At 29.7% G+C, this 17,788-nt stretch overlaps 2 protein-coding genes across 2 annotated transcripts; both read left to right on the forward strand.

Annotated features, from left to right (window-relative positions):
* Window positions 1-1,475: 1,475 nt before the first annotated feature.
* Window positions 1,476-8,584, forward strand: LOC127239779 (uncharacterized). Its single transcript, XM_051258097.1, has 13 exons — window positions 1,476-1,651; window positions 2,666-2,840; window positions 3,085-3,168; window positions 3,929-4,170; window positions 4,270-4,510; window positions 4,678-4,757; window positions 4,970-5,054; window positions 5,375-5,506; window positions 5,718-5,831; window positions 6,980-7,024; window positions 8,054-8,123; window positions 8,250-8,300; window positions 8,387-8,584. Exons 1-13 carry the CDS (start codon window positions 1,476-1,478, stop codon window positions 8,482-8,484), a joined length of 1,593 nt encoding a protein of 530 aa, XP_051114054.1. The 3' UTR covers window positions 8,485-8,584.
* Window positions 8,585-10,966: 2,382 nt separating this feature from the next.
* LOC127239781 (protein phosphatase 2C 50-like) lies at window positions 10,967-17,600 on the forward strand. Its single transcript, XM_051258098.1, has 5 exons — window positions 10,967-11,155; window positions 14,632-15,453; window positions 15,948-16,298; window positions 16,379-16,484; window positions 17,116-17,600. The coding sequence occupies exons 2-5, from the start codon at window positions 14,677-14,679 to the stop codon at window positions 17,445-17,447; spliced, it is 1,566 nt and encodes a 521-aa protein (XP_051114055.1). The 5' UTR covers window positions 10,967-11,155; window positions 14,632-14,676; the 3' UTR covers window positions 17,448-17,600.
* Window positions 17,601-17,788: the final 188 nt, after the last annotated feature.

Below are 17,788 nucleotides of genomic sequence, written 5' to 3' on the forward strand. Positions count from 1 at the left end.
ACTTGTATGATTTTTCATACTAAGCATACACAAAGAAAAAATTCAAACTAAAATATTACACAAACTTGTTAATTTGACACTACTTTATATATATAGATTGTTATACTTATTTTACATTTTTTCTTCTTAGGTTTGATTTAAAATTTTAATTTAAATAATATTTTAATATAATATTTAATTAAAAAAACGATATATTATCAAAAATCGTACTTATTGAATAGTATTAAATTGAGTTTGAACTTATAGTCAAACACGCCATAAACTTTCATATTTATGACAATAATTATATATATATATATATATTTGTTAAAAATAATATAGTATAAAATACAACGTTATAAATAAACGAAGTATTACTCGTCACTATTTTTTTTATTATAGATTAAAAAAAACAAAAAAAACCAACGGTATGTTTTACTATTCCAAAATTATACTCCCTTCGTCCACTTACAATATTTATATATTTTTATTTTGGGACGTCCAATTACAAAGTTAACATTTCATTAAATATCATATTTTTTATTACCAATATTTTTCATTTACATCACATCATTACTTTAAAAAAAAAAAAATAAGGACAAAAATGTCATTATACTACTTTTAACTATTCACCATAATTAAAATACTATTAATTCTTAAACACCGCGGTCAAAAATAAATGTAAACCTTGTAAGTGGACGGAGGGAGTATTAGGTATGTAGTACAATTACTACAGGAAATGATACTCTTAGGAACGAAAATAGAAAATGAACCTATATTAATTGAAAAGAGAGAATTTGTTTTTTTAACTCCAAATTACAGTTTTTACTATTTGAATTTGACGTGTTTTTGAGAAAAATATTTGAAAATTTAAATGATTAAAATAAATTTTAATTAATATATTACCGAAATAATTTTTAATTTTCTATAATTTTATAAAAAAAATTAAAAAAATTAAATATTAAAATTAGATATATAAAAAAATTATTTAAAAATATTATAGGTAAATGGTGATCTTTTGAAATACATTTGTGTTTTTATTTGTAGAGATAAATTATTGATAAATTTAAATTTTTAAAAATTTAAATTCCCAATTTTAGGTTATCATAAATTAAGGTAACAAATTTAGTTATAACAAAAACTAAAAACATCGCATGAACACCTATTTATATCACATCGTACAACTATTCAAATTTAAAATTTTTAATATTCAAAATCCAAATCCCCCAAATAAGTAGACAAAAACACAACAAAACAAACACGTCCTTACGTAATTTTAAGCGTGTATGTGTATATGTATGTATACATATATATATCTACGTGATTTGAGTTGGAAAAAAGTTGAAGAGGACGGAACAAAAAAATTGTGCGTGATCCCTCCGGTCGCTCCCAACCCCACACACCGCCATCTTCTTCCATTCAATTCAATTCAGTTCGCTTCCCTCTCTGCGTTATTCCCAATTCTCCCCCTGACATTTTTTTTGAAATTAATAATTATGGCGGAGGAAAGGTTGTGGGCGGCGGCGGAGGAGGAGGCGGCGGAAGCGGAAGAAGAAATGGAAGAAGAGCAGCCAGGATCGAGCTCGACTCTCGAACGAGTCGCCGCTGCGAAGAAATTCATCGAGAACCATTACAAAACCCATATGAAAGACATGGAGCAGCGCAGAATTAGGTGCGTGCAATTCAACATGCATGCACCGGACCACACACAAACACACATATATATATATATGTATATATGTATATGCTGTCTTTTTTTTTTGGTTCTTCCATGTTTGAATGCCCTAGATTGTTATTCGTGTGTGATTCTCTGCGAAGGAGCGTATGTATTTCTATAATTTTCAAATTGAATGTGGATTCGAGCGATTGATTAGCCTCTCTGTTAATTCAATGCTATTGTGGTTAAATTTCAGTTGTACGGATTGCCTTTGTGGTTTTGAATTGGCCTTTTGCACTGTTCTGCAGAATGAATTCCGGTAAACGTATATTTGAAATAGCTAGAAGAACTTTTGAGATTTGTTTTCATTTTTATTGAAGTGAGACAAAACCCACTATTCAATGTATGTATGTATGTTTTCTCAATTTATATGTAAATTTGTGTTTGTGGTTGTGTTTGTGTATGTGCCTATGGCACTTAGTTTGCCTACTTCAAACCTTAAAAGTAATTATTTGACTACAAAATTTCTTGTCATGATCATTATCTCTATGTGCTAGAAGGAATATGGGTGATTACAGAAGTATGAAACATATTGGTACATTGTATGATGTTAGATGTTTATCATATTTCATGAGAATGTGTTTATATGTAGTTTGTTTCATGCTTTGAGAAGTAATTATATTTTTTGGTTCTTAAACATTTGTCAATTTGTGACATTATAGTTTGTATAGTTTGTTTGGTTGCGGTTTTAAATTGATTTGAAATGAGTGTTGTTTTGAGTTTTTGTTTAAATAGTATTTTGATGTGATATTTTTATTAAAAACTGTCAAGAGTGAATGGTATTAAACAGCCGAAGTTAATTTCAAATTACAAAAGAACAAAACCTAAATGGTTATTTACTTTTGTGATTTATATACAAAGATGATTAGTATGTGTTTGCTTTTTATTGATCAGATATGTCTTGTCTATGTGTTAGTTCATGATGTAATTGAGACGTCTCGTTAAGATATGTGTTTGGGAAAATTGCAGACGCGAAGAGCTTGAAAGGGAATTAGCTAATTCAGGTGTGCCAGAAGAAGAGCGGATAGATCTTTTGAAGGAGTTGGAGAGAAAAGAAACTGAGTATATGCGGCTTAAGAGGCACAAGATTTCTGTGGATGATTTTGAGCTCTTAATCATTATTGGGAGAGGAGCCTTTGGAGAGGTTTAAGCTCTTTACATTTCTTTCATTGATGGTTTGCATTTGCAAGATTCTCTTGTTAATCTGTATTTCTTATAAACTTTCTCCATAACAATTGAGATACTTAATATTCTGCTTTTTAGACCAGTCTTTTGTAATTCAAGTAATACATTTATGTTTTCTAAGCTTACTAAGTTTGGTGATGTGAAGATCAGATTGCATTTTTATTTGTCTTGATGCATTGATAGTTAAAGAAACACCATCTCAGGTTAGACTATGCCGGGAGAAGATAACTGGCGATATTTATGCGATGAAAAAGTTGAAAAAGTCAGAAATGCTTAGCAGAGGACAGGTCAGGTTAAACTATTATGCTCTTGCATACTTTTTGCTAAAAAATTGCATTGCCATACATCAGTCGTTGCTGAAGGTTTTGTAGAATCTAGTAATTTAGTTGGTTTCTGTAACTTGTCATCTTGTGTGGTACATATTCCTTTCTTTTCCTTATAATTTCCTAAACTGTGATTATAAAGTTGTTGTAAGTGTGAATTGGATCGACAAATGTCCTTGAAGATTCTAGTATGACGAAGAAAGGTTAAATAAACTCCACGTGTGCATCATATAATTTGTTACCCTCAATTACCCCCATGGAGAAGTTCTTAGTCATTAATGTCATTGGTGCCATGGATCAGTTCATATTAGAAACACATACAACAGTAAAACAGTGGTTTGGCAATCAATTGGCTGCATTGGGCTATAAAACTAGAAAAACATCATGTGCCATTTCGATGCACCTGGAAAGAACAATTGAAATTTCTGGTTGAATCTACTAGTATAGTGCCAAACAGGGCATTGCTTTAGTAAACTAGGAAATATAATTAATTCTTGAAAGCAGTTTTGATTCTATGAAAATTATAAAGTTTTAAGATAGGTGACAAATATATAAATTAGATGATAAAGATATTGACAATGAACATTGCAACATATCATATCTTTAAAAGTAACATTCTATATTTCCTAGTAAAAACTTCTTTCGAAGCCCTGATTGGTGATTTTTGTCTTTAATTACTAGCATGGAGAAATGCAGTTATTGGGGGATTGTATCTTTCTTATAGGTTGAACATGTCAGAGCAGAGAGGAATCTGCTTGCAGAAGTTGCCAGCAACTACATCGTCAAACTTTATTGTTCATTTCAAGATGCAGAATACTTGTATCTAGTAATGGAGTACCTACCTGGTGGCGATATAATGACCTTACTAATGAGAGAAGAGACTCTAACTGAAACTGTAGCTAGATTTTATATCGCACAAAGTGTTCTAGCAATAGAATCGATCCACAAGCACAATTACATTCACAGGTCAGTATTTCAATTATGTACATTCTGATAGATTAAGAAAGGTAGCTGTGCCATTTTAGAAGGTTGCAATTATGACAGATCTGTTCAACTTGTTGACAGGGATATTAAACCTGACAACCTTCTCCTTGATAAACACGGGCACATGAAGCTCTCTGATTTTGGCCTCTGCAAGCCTCTTGACTGTTCGAATTTCTCTCCTCTGAGAAATGAACAAATGACAGAAGAGAACTTAAATCGATCAGCTGTTGCTAATGGATGTCTCCCTGACAAGGGGGATGGAAGCCAATGGAAGAGTCCTCTTGAACAGATGCAACATTGGCAAATGAACAGGAGAACACAGGTAATGAAATTGGTATTTTGGTAAAAACTAGCCTACTCATACGTATAAAAACGATGATCAAAATTGGAGGAAACATATTCAGTTGTTGATGAAGGAAGCTGATGAAACATTGATTGACACTTTACTGAGATGGAATTTTTTTTGTCGTATTACTTCTATAATCACAGGCATTTTCGACTGTTGGCACACCAGATTACATCGCGCCAGAAGTACTATTGAAGAAAGGCTATGGCGTTGAGTGTGATTGGTAAGTGTCTTATCATTAAAGTACCGTCATTTTTTAGCAGTTGAATATTAACTCCTTTCACCTAGTGACTGTAAACTTGAGTCTGAAGCTTCACTTTTTACTTAAAGCGGTAAACTATTGGCTGTAGTTTTGCCATAAAGTGAGTTAGAACCTGCATCTTGAGCATGAACATTGGCCGGAATTTTGAATTCCTGTTGAGATCCTGCTTTCAGGTGGTCACTAGGTGCTATTATGTACGAAATGCTTGTCGGTTATCCACCATTCTATTCTGATGAACCAATAACAACTTGCAAAAAGGTATGCATCGATCAATTTCTTCCTATAACTCAATATCTTTCATTCAATTGCAAAAAGGCTTTCAGTTCAATTCATGATCCAACAATAAGATATGTGTAAAAATAATATAAGACGATACATTCTTAGGAAATACTAATCTGTAACAATATGCTGAAACCTTCTGATATATTTCACGATCACTCATAGTCGAGAAAGCTGCTAATGACCTTAATATTTCATTTCATTTTTCCTGTTGCGCTGTATTGATTTTACATTTGGTCACTGTTACTATGTGCTTCATCCCCTGTCATGTGGATAATGTGCCGTTCATTGTACAACAGATTGTGCAATGGAGAAAATATCTGAGATTTCCACCTCAAGCAAGGATCTCTCCTGAGGCAAAGGACTTGATACATCGTTTGCTTCGAGATGCTAACACAAGGCTAGGTTCTCTTGGTGCAGATGAAATAAAGGTGTGTTTCTTGCCAGAATGTAGATTTTTCTCTTTCTTTGTTTTTTTTCCCTAAAATGTTCTGTTTGATTGTGATTCCTTATAAAAATATGCTATTTTTGTCAGAAAATATCACATAAAGTACTTTTAAACAAAATTTCAAATTAACGCTTCATTTGAAATCAATTTCAAACCACAATAAACAATTGATAAATTCGTTTTGTTGCCATCAGGCTCATCCATGGTTCAAGGGTATCAATTGGGACGCACTTTATGACAGGGAAGCTGCATATAAACCACTGGTCACCGATGAGCTTGATACTCAGAATTTTATGAAGTATGACGAGGTAATGTCTAATCCATAATCTATTATTACCTTTAGAATCTATTTGATTACTTCTAAAAATAGTTGAAATAAGTGAATAAAACTGGCAATACCTTCCCTCGATAATTAAATGTTGAAATGAATCATACCGGTAAAAACTGGATATGAATGTTTAATAGAGAATTGTACAGATTTCCACCTTACACAAGTGTCAACAACTACTTTAGAAAGAGATTACATGACCATGACGAAATCTTTTCTAAATTCAATGTAAACATTTTGATGAATTTTTGCTTGTTTGATTTAATACAATCGCTTGGTTACACTTCATGCTGTGCAAGTGAACCTATATTATATCCATCTAAGAGATTAGTGGCTTTGTTGCATCGAGACGATTAATGTGACTTTCGCTATTTATTATGCATATTTGTCAATAGGGCGCTAATAGCGGTGTAGCGAAACGGAACTACATATTGCCACTACTGCAGCTTTGCAATGCCGCTTTTACACAATAACGGTTTAGCGGGTTATAGCATAGCACCTTCAAAATTGAAAATTTATAATCTTGATTATAAGTAGGTTTAGATTATGTATATATATAAATATATTTATTATTTAGTAAATTTAGATTCAATACTATTGTGTTATAGTATACTATAGCTACTTGTAGTTCTAAAAGGAGAAAAAGATATTGTACAATGTGACGAACATGGAATTAAAAAATGAACGAAAATAAAGAAGAAGATGAAGAATATTTATGCAAGAGTAGCAGTGATGATGGTGAAAACGGAGAAGAAAATTATTTATCAAAGTAGTTGTAATCTAATTGTTTTCGCTTATATAACTATATATGAACTTTGATTATATATTTTTTGTAATTTGACAGATGTGAATGATAATTATGAGATTAATTTAGAATTTTCTTGTACATTTTTATTGTAATTTTTTATATATAATAATTTTAATATGTATATTCTTAAATTTTAAAATAGTAATCATCCCGCTATCCACTATAGCATTTTAGAGGTTGGTCATTATGTAACGCTATCCAAGATTAACAACTATGTTATGACGTGTTTTGAACTGTGTTATCCTTGCTAAAAGTTTATCTACATCATTTTTGATATTATTAAATTTAACCTCTGCATGTCTTTTGCATCTAAATGATAGGTGGATCCCCCGCCATCAAAATCGAGTTTTGGGGTTTGGAGGAAGGTATGCTATATCATATTTATCGGCCAAATATTAGATTTATGATTTACTTGAGATTTAGTAAGGGTTTCGACATCGGATTAACTTAATGAACTGTGAATTTTTCTTTTGATGCTTGTTTGTCCTAAACCTGCCGTCTCCTAATGGACTCATTGGTGGAATTATTATATTTCAAAACGGCGGTTAAACTGAAATACAATTATTTTTTTTATAGAATGCAAATAATTAGGAAGATGGCTATCTGATCTCAATTGAGTAATAATATTCGGCATCTATTGAGAAATCAATTTTATGCGCACAAGTTTGTAGAACTTATAGTAACGTAGAGAACAATGGCTAAGCTAGATAAACTCCCGTTGCATGATTATGTCCTCTCATAGATAGAAGTTTTGGAAATTTTTTGGAACAACAAAAAATCAAATATTTGATGTGATGTTTTGGATAGAATACACATGATTCGGAAAATAATATTCGACATCTATTGAGAAATTAATTTATGTGCACAAACGTGTAGAACTTATAGCTAACGTAGAGAAACAATAGGTAAACTAGATAAACTTCTGTAGCATGATTTTTTCCTCTCATAGATAGAAGTTTTGGAGAAATTTTGGAATAGTAGAAAAGTGAGTATTTGATGTGACATATTGTGATAGGAAAAATATATATATTTGATATTTATTCCGGCTAAAAAATATATATTTAATTTTGGCTCAAAGTTTAAGAAATAATAGAAATAGTAATATTTTAATGGTAATAGGCCGTTAAAAGTAGCGTAATGACAATTTTGCCCTTGGTTTTTTTGTCTAAAAGTAAAGATATAATGGTAAATTATGGGTATTTGTAAAAAAAGTGAGATATTTTTGAACTGGTTACTTGTTAGTTGACGAATGTAATATTATATTTTCTTCGTAAAACACATTACTGTTGATGAATAGTGCAAAAATGTTTCAAAAGTGTCTATGTAAACAGAGCCAAATCTTTGGTATTCCATGTATGTAATTAGTATTTTCCCCTCATTTCCATCACTGGCAGGTGCGCACTCCAAAAGACGCGAGTTTTGTTGGTTACACTTACAGAAACTTCGAGGGCGTCAAAGGCCTAAGTATGATGCTACTATTTTTTTCTGACCATTATTTTACACACCATTGGTCATGTTAATAATTTTTTCGCTACTCGAATCCATTCTTTTCACCTAACAAAAATTTCTATATTTCTTCAACCCATGCAGAAAAGAAAAAGAACAAATCCAGGGATCGCTTATCGACAGATTCCACCCAGAGTAGGCTTCTATTCAACCATTTTTCATTACAATACAACTTTAGATCGATTGATATCTCACTATCTTAACATTTTTTTTTACTCCAGGCGACTCGGTTTTAGATTACTCAGAATCGACTCCCTCTGACAACGAGGAAGTCCTTCACCGGACGCCTTCGGTTGATGCTCTCATTGAGATGGTTTGAAGGCATAATCTGCAGGGTAACTATTACATACCTTCCCCAGCTCGTGTTTTTGGCTACTAATAATGTCAAATATTCGATGGTAGGCTTGTGTTTTCGTAGGCAACCTACACCGGAAATCTCGATTTTTTAAATATATAGAGTTATTATAGGAAAGATGAAAGATTATTTATAAAGATTTTATTTTTTTTAAATACACAGTTTCTGTTATGTTGTTTTTAGATAAAATAGTTGTTAGATATATTTTTTATTGAGAGCAATCAAATTATGTATAACCGAAAAGAACTTTAAAAAAATAAAAAGAAAATAGTCATAATGTGTTGAAACACCGGAAAAAAAAATAAGGTGAGATTTAGATTCAATTTTGTTCAGCAATTTAGCCAAAGAAATTGTATAAATAATTAATTTGCAATTTTATTTTTAAAAATAAAATGAAAAAAAATTAAAACCTATCCGTATGTCTGTTACGTGGCACTGAGAATACACATTATGCATACATCTTCGCCGTCGAATGATTAAATATGAAAAAAAAAATTACTTACGAAATTATTTTTAAATAATTTTCAAATACGAGACTAAAATGATACAGTTATTGAATTATTAGTTATTTGAGTCTAAAATAGTAGTTATATTTTATGATTGTAAATATCTTTATTACTCTCTCCGTCCCACCTACCATGTCCACGTTGCCGTTTCATCCGTCCGACATACTATGTTACTTTCCTTTTTTTGAAAAATGATTACACACTTTAATCTCATTTTAAACTTTTTAATTTTATTTTTTTTAAATTTTAATTTAACTAATTAGTTATCTTAATTTTAATTTATAATTATTTATATTATCGAATAATTATTTTCATTAATACATTTTTAATTATCTACTAGTTACACCTCTCATAAAATACCGTGTCTATAGTATAGCAGACACGGTATGTGAGACTGTGGGAGTAATATATACACAAAACTAGCATAATAAAGTTGCACTGCTATCAACACTTGTGTATTATACTTAATATTAATGTTATCAAAATGATGATATCTTTAACTATGATAATTAAATCTAACAAGATCTTGGTTAAAATATGTGTTTTGTTAAAAATTTAAATTGAAATTTACACATGTCCAAATAAATACATATTATTTTATCTTACAAATCTTATATAAAAATACTATTTCAACCAAAATTCAAATCAATATCTTATTTTAAATCAATTTCAAACTGTTGAATATTATTAGAAATTTAGAGTTTTTAATGATAATTCATAATATTATTATTAAAAAATACAATATATATACTATATATTTCATTCACTTGAAAAAAACTAATAATTCAACATAAAATATTATATTTTTATATTACCAACTGTAATTTTTCATAAATATATAATAAAGATTTATGATAAATATGTTGCAGTATATATTATATAAAAAATACTAATTAACTGTATAATATACTAATTTGACCGCACCTTGAGATTTGTACCCCTTCTTTAGATACTAATTTTCTACCAATATAATACGAAGACAAACAATGGAATATTTTGAAAATATATTTCAAATATCTTTACAAATTTTAACGTATCTGTTGATGCTCCAGGTGTTTGAATTCATCTACAAGCCCAATAAAATTCTAAACTATTTTAATATCTAATAGTATCAAAATAAAGGATTTGATTGTGTTTGGTTTATATTCCAAACCAAAATTACTATTATTAAAATATTATATCAAAAATATTACTCCCTCCGTTCCAAATACTATATCCACGTTGCCGTTTTTATCCGTCCTACGTACCATGTCACTTTCTTTTTTTTAAAAAAAAATGATTACACACTTTAATCTCATTTTAAATTTTTAAATTTTATTTTTTTAAATTTTAATTAAATTTATTAGTTATCTTAATTTTAATTTATAATTATTTATATTATATAATAATTATTTTCATCCCTAGATAGCTGGGAGGGAGGGAGGGAGGGAGTATTTAAACCAAAATTTAAATCAAAATTTCAATTTAAACCCAAACCAACCAAACAAAATTTCAGTAAATTTCAAATTGATTTATTTTAAATCAATTTTCAAATCCAAAGTTACCTAAGAAACTTCAATTTATTTTAAATTAATTTACAACATAAAATATGATAAATTGGAAAGTAAAACAAAAATATTTCTCAACAGTATTAAGCACTATTTTAATTATCTCTTTTTCTTTTTCTAAAATATATCTATTTTGGCATAAATTATATTCGAAAAACAATTGGTGTATTTTACCACATTTTTTATTTATATTAAAAAAATACACGATAAAAAATTATTTATTTAATATCCAGAAAAAAATTCAAATCTATTCGACAACGCTCCACGTTGAAAGACACGTATTGGAAAAACAAAAGTGAAATTACAAAAACGGCCCTACCGATTTGACCCACGCACCCAAATCAAACCCACCATTTATTTATTCATTATTATTATTAGATAAACAGTTACAGGCAGAGCTTTTGAGAGAGAGAGAGAGAGAGAGAAGAGGTGTCGAGCTTTCAATGGAAGAAATCCGAAACGCACTATTCAATTCTATTCCATTAACCTCAATAGAGTATTTAAGCTACGGACAACTTATTCGTTGGGCGGCGGAATATCGACGGCGTGGATCGACCACATCGGCCGCGGCCCCATCGGCAGGTAATTACTTCTCGACACCTCACATCGCTATTTTATTTGATTGCGCGCAGATATTTACATGTATTTGTATTGATTTCCGATGTGGTGATTTTTGTTTGGAATATTGCTGTTTGGTTGTGTTTTTATCATATTTAGCAGGTTATATATATATATATATATATATATGGTTTATATGAGAATGTGTCTTGTTGAGATTTTGATTTGAAATGATATGTTAATTTTTTTATTTAAATAGTACTTGTATAAGATGTTATGTGATATAAAATTATATATTGGTGTGTTTGTTGGAGGGATTTTATGGGATTTCTACTATTCCCACATGATTTTTCCACCAAAAAATATCAAATCAAATATTTATTTCTTTATTTTTTATATTAGATTAAAAATTAATTTTACATTCAAAATATCATACAACTATTCAAATTCAAATATTTTACTATTCAAATCCCAATTCAAAATCCAAATCCTCAAACAAACACATCCTTTAGAAAAGGGAATGAGAATAGAATTGAATGATATATTATATTTTATTTAAAATGAATGGTGATGATTTTTATTTAAAATGAAAAGCAAGCCCACCCTTGGGTTTGATATTATGTGTTTATTTAAATGTATAGTATGAAGAAATAATTTATTTGATATATAATTGGTTCCATATTGAAAATAATTAAAGTCAAATTCTTAGTAAACGTACATTGGTTTTTGCATTTCGATGGTTTTTGCATTTTGATTATGAGGTGAAATAATTGCTGGATATAATATTTTATATGAAAATTTAAAATATTTTTGTGAAAATAGTATTTTGTATTGTACAAAAATGAAGAAACAAATCAAAATAAAGTATGTTAATTTGGTAGATGCATGTAATACAAAGGAGGTAAAAATAGTCAAATTCATCTTTTGAAAAAAAGACAAATTAATTAAATATACTTTTGTAATAATATGTAAGTTGTAACGGTTTTTTTTTTTTTTTTTTTTTTAATTATGTGAATTTTTTTAAATCATGTGAAAATACATTTACTAAGCAAAGCAAATAGATTAATTTTGAACAAAAATGAATATATTGATTTCAGATGAAAAAAGTATTTTTATTGAAAACTTACTGAATAGTAATATATATATATATATATATATAATGAGCTGAAGCCAAACAACACACATTAGTTATTACTCCCCTACCCACATATTATGTTATGTATTCCGTAGATATGAGATTTTAGAATAGTATAATTATTAAATAATTAAGAAATATATTAGTAAAGATAATTATATAAATACTTATAAATTAAGACAATTAATCAATCTAATTAAAAAGTAAGACTAGAAATATAAGACGGACAGAAATATCAATATGAATAGAAAAGTGGGACGGAAGAATTATATTATTATTATTATTTAATTATTATTTGTAGGGAGGGATTGAGAGTTGGGGCTCCCCTGATAAGTGGACACATGTCACATAATTTGTACTACATGTGTTTTCTTTGTTGGTTTTGAAAATGAAAAGGAAAAGGAAGAGTCCACATTCTTTTTGAATTTTTGAATTGGTAGAATGAGTTGTTGTCACTAATTGGGGCTCTGCTGTTGTGTTGTGTTGTGTTTCATGACGCTAAGCAACCTAGACTTTACTTGAGAATTTTTTATTTAAACATTCTTTTAATTTTCCACAATTCATTGTTTATATAAATATATATATATATATGTGTAATTTCATTGCATGATTGATATTCATTCTTTCAAGCAGAGACTCCCCATTTATTGATTTCTTCGGTTCTGATCTCAGTTTCTTTGTGGCTGAGGGATAATCTTTTATCATCAAACTTCAAAGCATAGGCAGAACTTTCTGTGTTGTGGATGACATCAAAAGGATCATTTTTCTGTGTTTCTGATTCCCAGGTTATTTTTAGTTTCTAGTTTTAAAAGAATTTAGTTTCGTTTATGTTGAAGTTTTTTGAGTTCTGGAAATTTTTGGTATTTGGTATGATGGTTTACGAGAGAAAATAAGTATTTGTTTTGATAATTTTTGAAAACATATTGTTAATAAGTAGCTTTAAAATTTTCAAAAAATTTAGTATGTAAACAAAGCTTTTATGTTTAATTTGTATTTTTTGTTTTTGTTTAAATAATGATTTGATGTAATATTTCGTTAGAAAATAGTATAGTTTATTGATGAACGAAGAGAATGAATAGTAAGAAAAATAGAAAATAGTTGTAAAGAGAAGAAATTGTGATTCATTGGAAGGATTCATTTGGGATTCTTGGGTTTTTGTCGATTAGAAATATTCGTTGTGATTTTTTGTCGTGTGTGTTTTTTTGTTTGAATAGTGATTTCATATAATATTTTGTAAGAAAAACACTATTGTATATTTTTTCTTTTTGGAGCACATAAATGAATAGTAAAAAATAGAAAAGATCGTAAAGAAAACAAATTGAATTCTTTGGGATTTTTAATTTTTTGTCAATTTAAAATATTCACGTCTTATTATTATAATTATTATTGTTGTTGTTGTTAGCTGCTGCTTATGTCTAAGATAGATTTTATTTGGTTAAAAATCTTCTATCAAGAACCTCAGCTCGTGTGCTTTAATTTTAGGCTGTATGTAATTTGGTTATGTTAGTTTTGCATGTTTCTTTTATCTGTGTTTTGGGTTGGTTTTTTATGATTTTTTTTTATTTTTTTTATTTTCTAATTTGAAAATTTTGGAATGGAAAAGAGGTTCCGAAGGTAATTGTCTTGTTGTTAAATGTTTTAAATAAAAAATTAATGAAAGTAGATTATTATATTTCATAGCATATTAAATAAAAATTAGAAATAGTATCTCTATTTAAATAAAAGAATTATTAAATTTGATAATTTTACTAAAAATATATTTATATATATTATAAATTTTATAGTTAAAAACATATTCCAAAGAAACAATCAATCTGTTTAGTCAATATTTCTCAATTGAACAATTCTCCATAAATATTATAAAAAAATTACATATAGTGTCAAAATAATTTGAAAATATGTAAATAATTTTGTTGTTTGTTGGTTAGAATTACACAATGGATGTGACAAGATCCTTTATTACAAAACAAAAGATACAATTTTAAGTTCTAATTTTTTTGTGCTAATTCGATTTAACATCAAATAAAAATGTGTGTAACTGCTTATGAGCTGATATTGATTCTCTTGTAGTTAAGCAAGAATATAAAAATAGAAATTTGATTTTTGCAGTGTGTTCTTTTGAGCTGTTTGGATCTTGATTTTGGATTTCTATTTGAATAGATTTAGATATGATATTTTGGTAGAGAAAATAATATATTTTTTTTTAAAAAAAAATAGTGATGATTGAACAGCAGAAATTTTAAAAATAGTTACCAACCAAACACACCTTGACATTCCTCTCATGATTATATTACAAGCTTCAATAATTTAGTTCGATTGTCTTTGCATCAATATGTTCATCTTTTAAGTTAACCTAAAATTTCAGGCCTAAATCCAAAGTTTCGATTGAGAGGAAGAGAGTATTTACAACATGAGCATTGACATGGATGAGATTGCTCCATTGATAGCTCTTCAATTTAAGGTTGCGAATTCGATCGACGTCGGGTCGGGGTTCTCGACGTGCGTCGACACCGGAATGGAGCTTATAATGAACACAAGGAGGTTGTTTCGCGAACAATCCACGCCCAAATTGCCTTCGGGTCCAAGTCGAAAATGTGGTGTTGTCAAAGTCGAACATAGTCGAGACAAATCTAGTGTTCGTGAAGACGATGTTTTAGCGATGAGGAGTAGAAAATGCGAAAGTCGCATGATGTTTTCCGGTACTATCGAAGGAAAAGTCGAGGGAGATTGTGGTCCAACGACAATTTCTCGTTGCGAGAGCGCTAGACATACTAGAAATGGATTTTGTGTCGAGAATGTAGTTTTGGAGAGAAATCCCGAACAAGTGTTATCCAGCTCACGGGCGCAAAAGATAGCTCTTGAGATAGTCGATGATCTTGCCTCGACAAGGTTAACGGATAAGATTGTTACCGAAAACGAACCTAAAAACACACCCTCAACTCTCCTTCTTGAAGCCTCCAAAGAATCAAAGGTCGATAAAGAAATTTTTCGTAAAAATTTCCAACCTCTTTGGGGCTCGACATCTATTCGAGGAAGAAGGTCGGAAATGGAAGACTTCGCCGTAGCTCTACCACATTTCCTCGATATTCCTTTTTGGATGTTGCGTAATACCGTGAAATCTAGTCAAATATGTCCCGACTCAACGGGGCATGTGTTCGGAGTTTATGACGGCCACGGAGGTTGCCAGGTAAAAACGGTCATTTTTTTTCTTCGATTTAGTTTTTTTTTGCATATCTTTCGATTGAATGGTTTAGACATGTTTTAGTTTAAGGAATAATATCAATCGATAATTTTAATTAGCCTAATAGTATGTTAACTAAGTATGAAGTACCTACAAACTATAAGACTGAGTTCCTTTTAGGTTAGGATTAAATTTGAAAGTTTGAGTTTTTTTTTTTTTTTATTAAAATAATATTTGATGTGATCTTTACGAGAAAAAACATATATATTTAATCAAACATCAAATCAAATACCTATTATTTTATTTATTTTATTACACTAAAATTTAATTTTATATTCAAAATATTACATTAATATATATTTAATCACATAAAATAACTATTTCAATTCAAAATTTAACTATTTAAAACCAAAACAAAAAATCATAATGTTACAAGTAAACACACCCATTATATTTTTACACTGGAAATTTTATATAACGATTAAATTCTCATCGTACAGGTCGCTAACTATTGCCGGGAGCGCTTGCATTTATCTTTACCCGAGGATATCAACAACGTTGCCAACGATCGCTTACATGTTGAGACCGGAGACGGTAACTTGAAAGACCAATGGCTAAAGATCTTTAAAAAATGCTTCCGTAGAATTGACGACGAAGTTGGAGGATTTCGTCTAGTCGATAAGAGCATTGTCTCGAATCTTTCCTATCAACCTATTGCCCCCGAATCCTGTGGATCGACGGCGGTGGTGGCAATTCTTTGTTCGACACACATAATTGTCGCAAATTGTGGAGACTCGAGAGCGATCCTTTGCCGGGGGAAAGTGCCCGTGCCGTTGTCCGTAGACCATAAAGTAAGGTTTGGTTTTGAATGTCGCATTTTTATTCATGACTATTGTGAATAATAGCCTAAGGTATCGAGTTTTTATTATAGCCGAGTCGAGAGGATGAATGCGCGAGGATTGAAGCCTCCGGAGGCAAAGTCATTAATTGGGACGGATATCGGGTATCGGGTGTTCTCGCGATGTCGAGATCTATTGGTATGTACATCCATCTTTTACTTGTGTTTTTTGAATTTTTATTTCGGAATATGAATATCTATATTAGAAAGAAAATACCAAAAAGTTAAGAAAATTATAATTACATAAAATTGAAGATTTCGTAAGGTGGTTGAAAGGTAGAAGGTTTAGTTGGAAGTTTGATTTTACTATTATGATATATTTTTTTTTATTTAGTAAGAGATAAAATTTAAAATTTATAAGTAGGTTTTATTATTTTTCTTAGAAAATAGAAAAGAAAAATAGTTGCCATAAAAAATAAAAATGAAATTTGAGACTATGATAATAACTTTGGATGTGACAGGTAACTAAACACAACTTTAGTTTCTTCAGCATCGTCCTAGTGTTATATTAATATATAAATTTTAGGATATAAACAAACATTTATTTTGAAATATGTATACAATTGTATTTTTTTTAGTTTAGTTTTTTATTTGAATATATAATATTGTGTGAAAAAATAATATATATATATATAAAAGAAATCACAATGATAGTATAATAACAATAAATATATATAACTAACTTTAAAAAGAACATACTCGTAATATTTGAAAATAAATTATGTTAATCGAATAAAAATCTAACAAAAGCGAGATTTTCTTTTGCATAGGTGATAGATACTTGAGGCCGTATGTTATATCCGATCCAGAAGTAATGCTTGTCCCCCGAACAAAAGAAGATGAGTGCCTTATACTTGCGAGCGATGGCCTATGGGACGTACTAAGCAACAAAGAGGCTTGCGATATGGCGCGAAAACGAATCTTATTGTGGCACAAAATGTACGGCGCCACTCTCTCGAAAGAACGAGGAAATGGCGCCGACCCTGCGGCTCAAGATGCCGCAGACTTTCTGTCGCAAGTTGCTTTCCAAAGGGGAAGCCAAGATAATATTTCAGTAATTGTTGTGGATTTGAAATCAAATAGGAAGTTCAAGAAAACATGAAGTCTACTATTCTTGTAACATTGAATTTTTTTCGACAATATTTGGTCGAAATTATTGTGTAAATATGGATTTATGGACATTTGGGATCATGCATGATTAGGGCTAATTGGTGTGAATTAATTAATTTTAAATTATCCGATGAAGTTTATTCTCAAAAATAATTCTCCCTCTGTCACTTTTTTTTTTTTTGAAAAAGTATTATAAACAACGATACCTGGGACGGAGAGGGAGTAATAAGCAATTTGACAACACACATTTCCAAAAATATATATATTACACACCATCTTAAAAAAAATAAAAAAATAAAAAAGAATAAAAACCAAGAATGATTTTCGATACTT

This window comes from Andrographis paniculata, unplaced genomic scaffold (genome assembly GCF_009805555.1).
Source record: "Andrographis paniculata isolate CXL003 unplaced genomic scaffold, ASM980555v1 Contig78END, whole genome shotgun sequence".
Classification (NCBI taxonomy): domain Eukaryota; kingdom Viridiplantae; phylum Streptophyta; class Magnoliopsida; order Lamiales; family Acanthaceae; genus Andrographis; species Andrographis paniculata.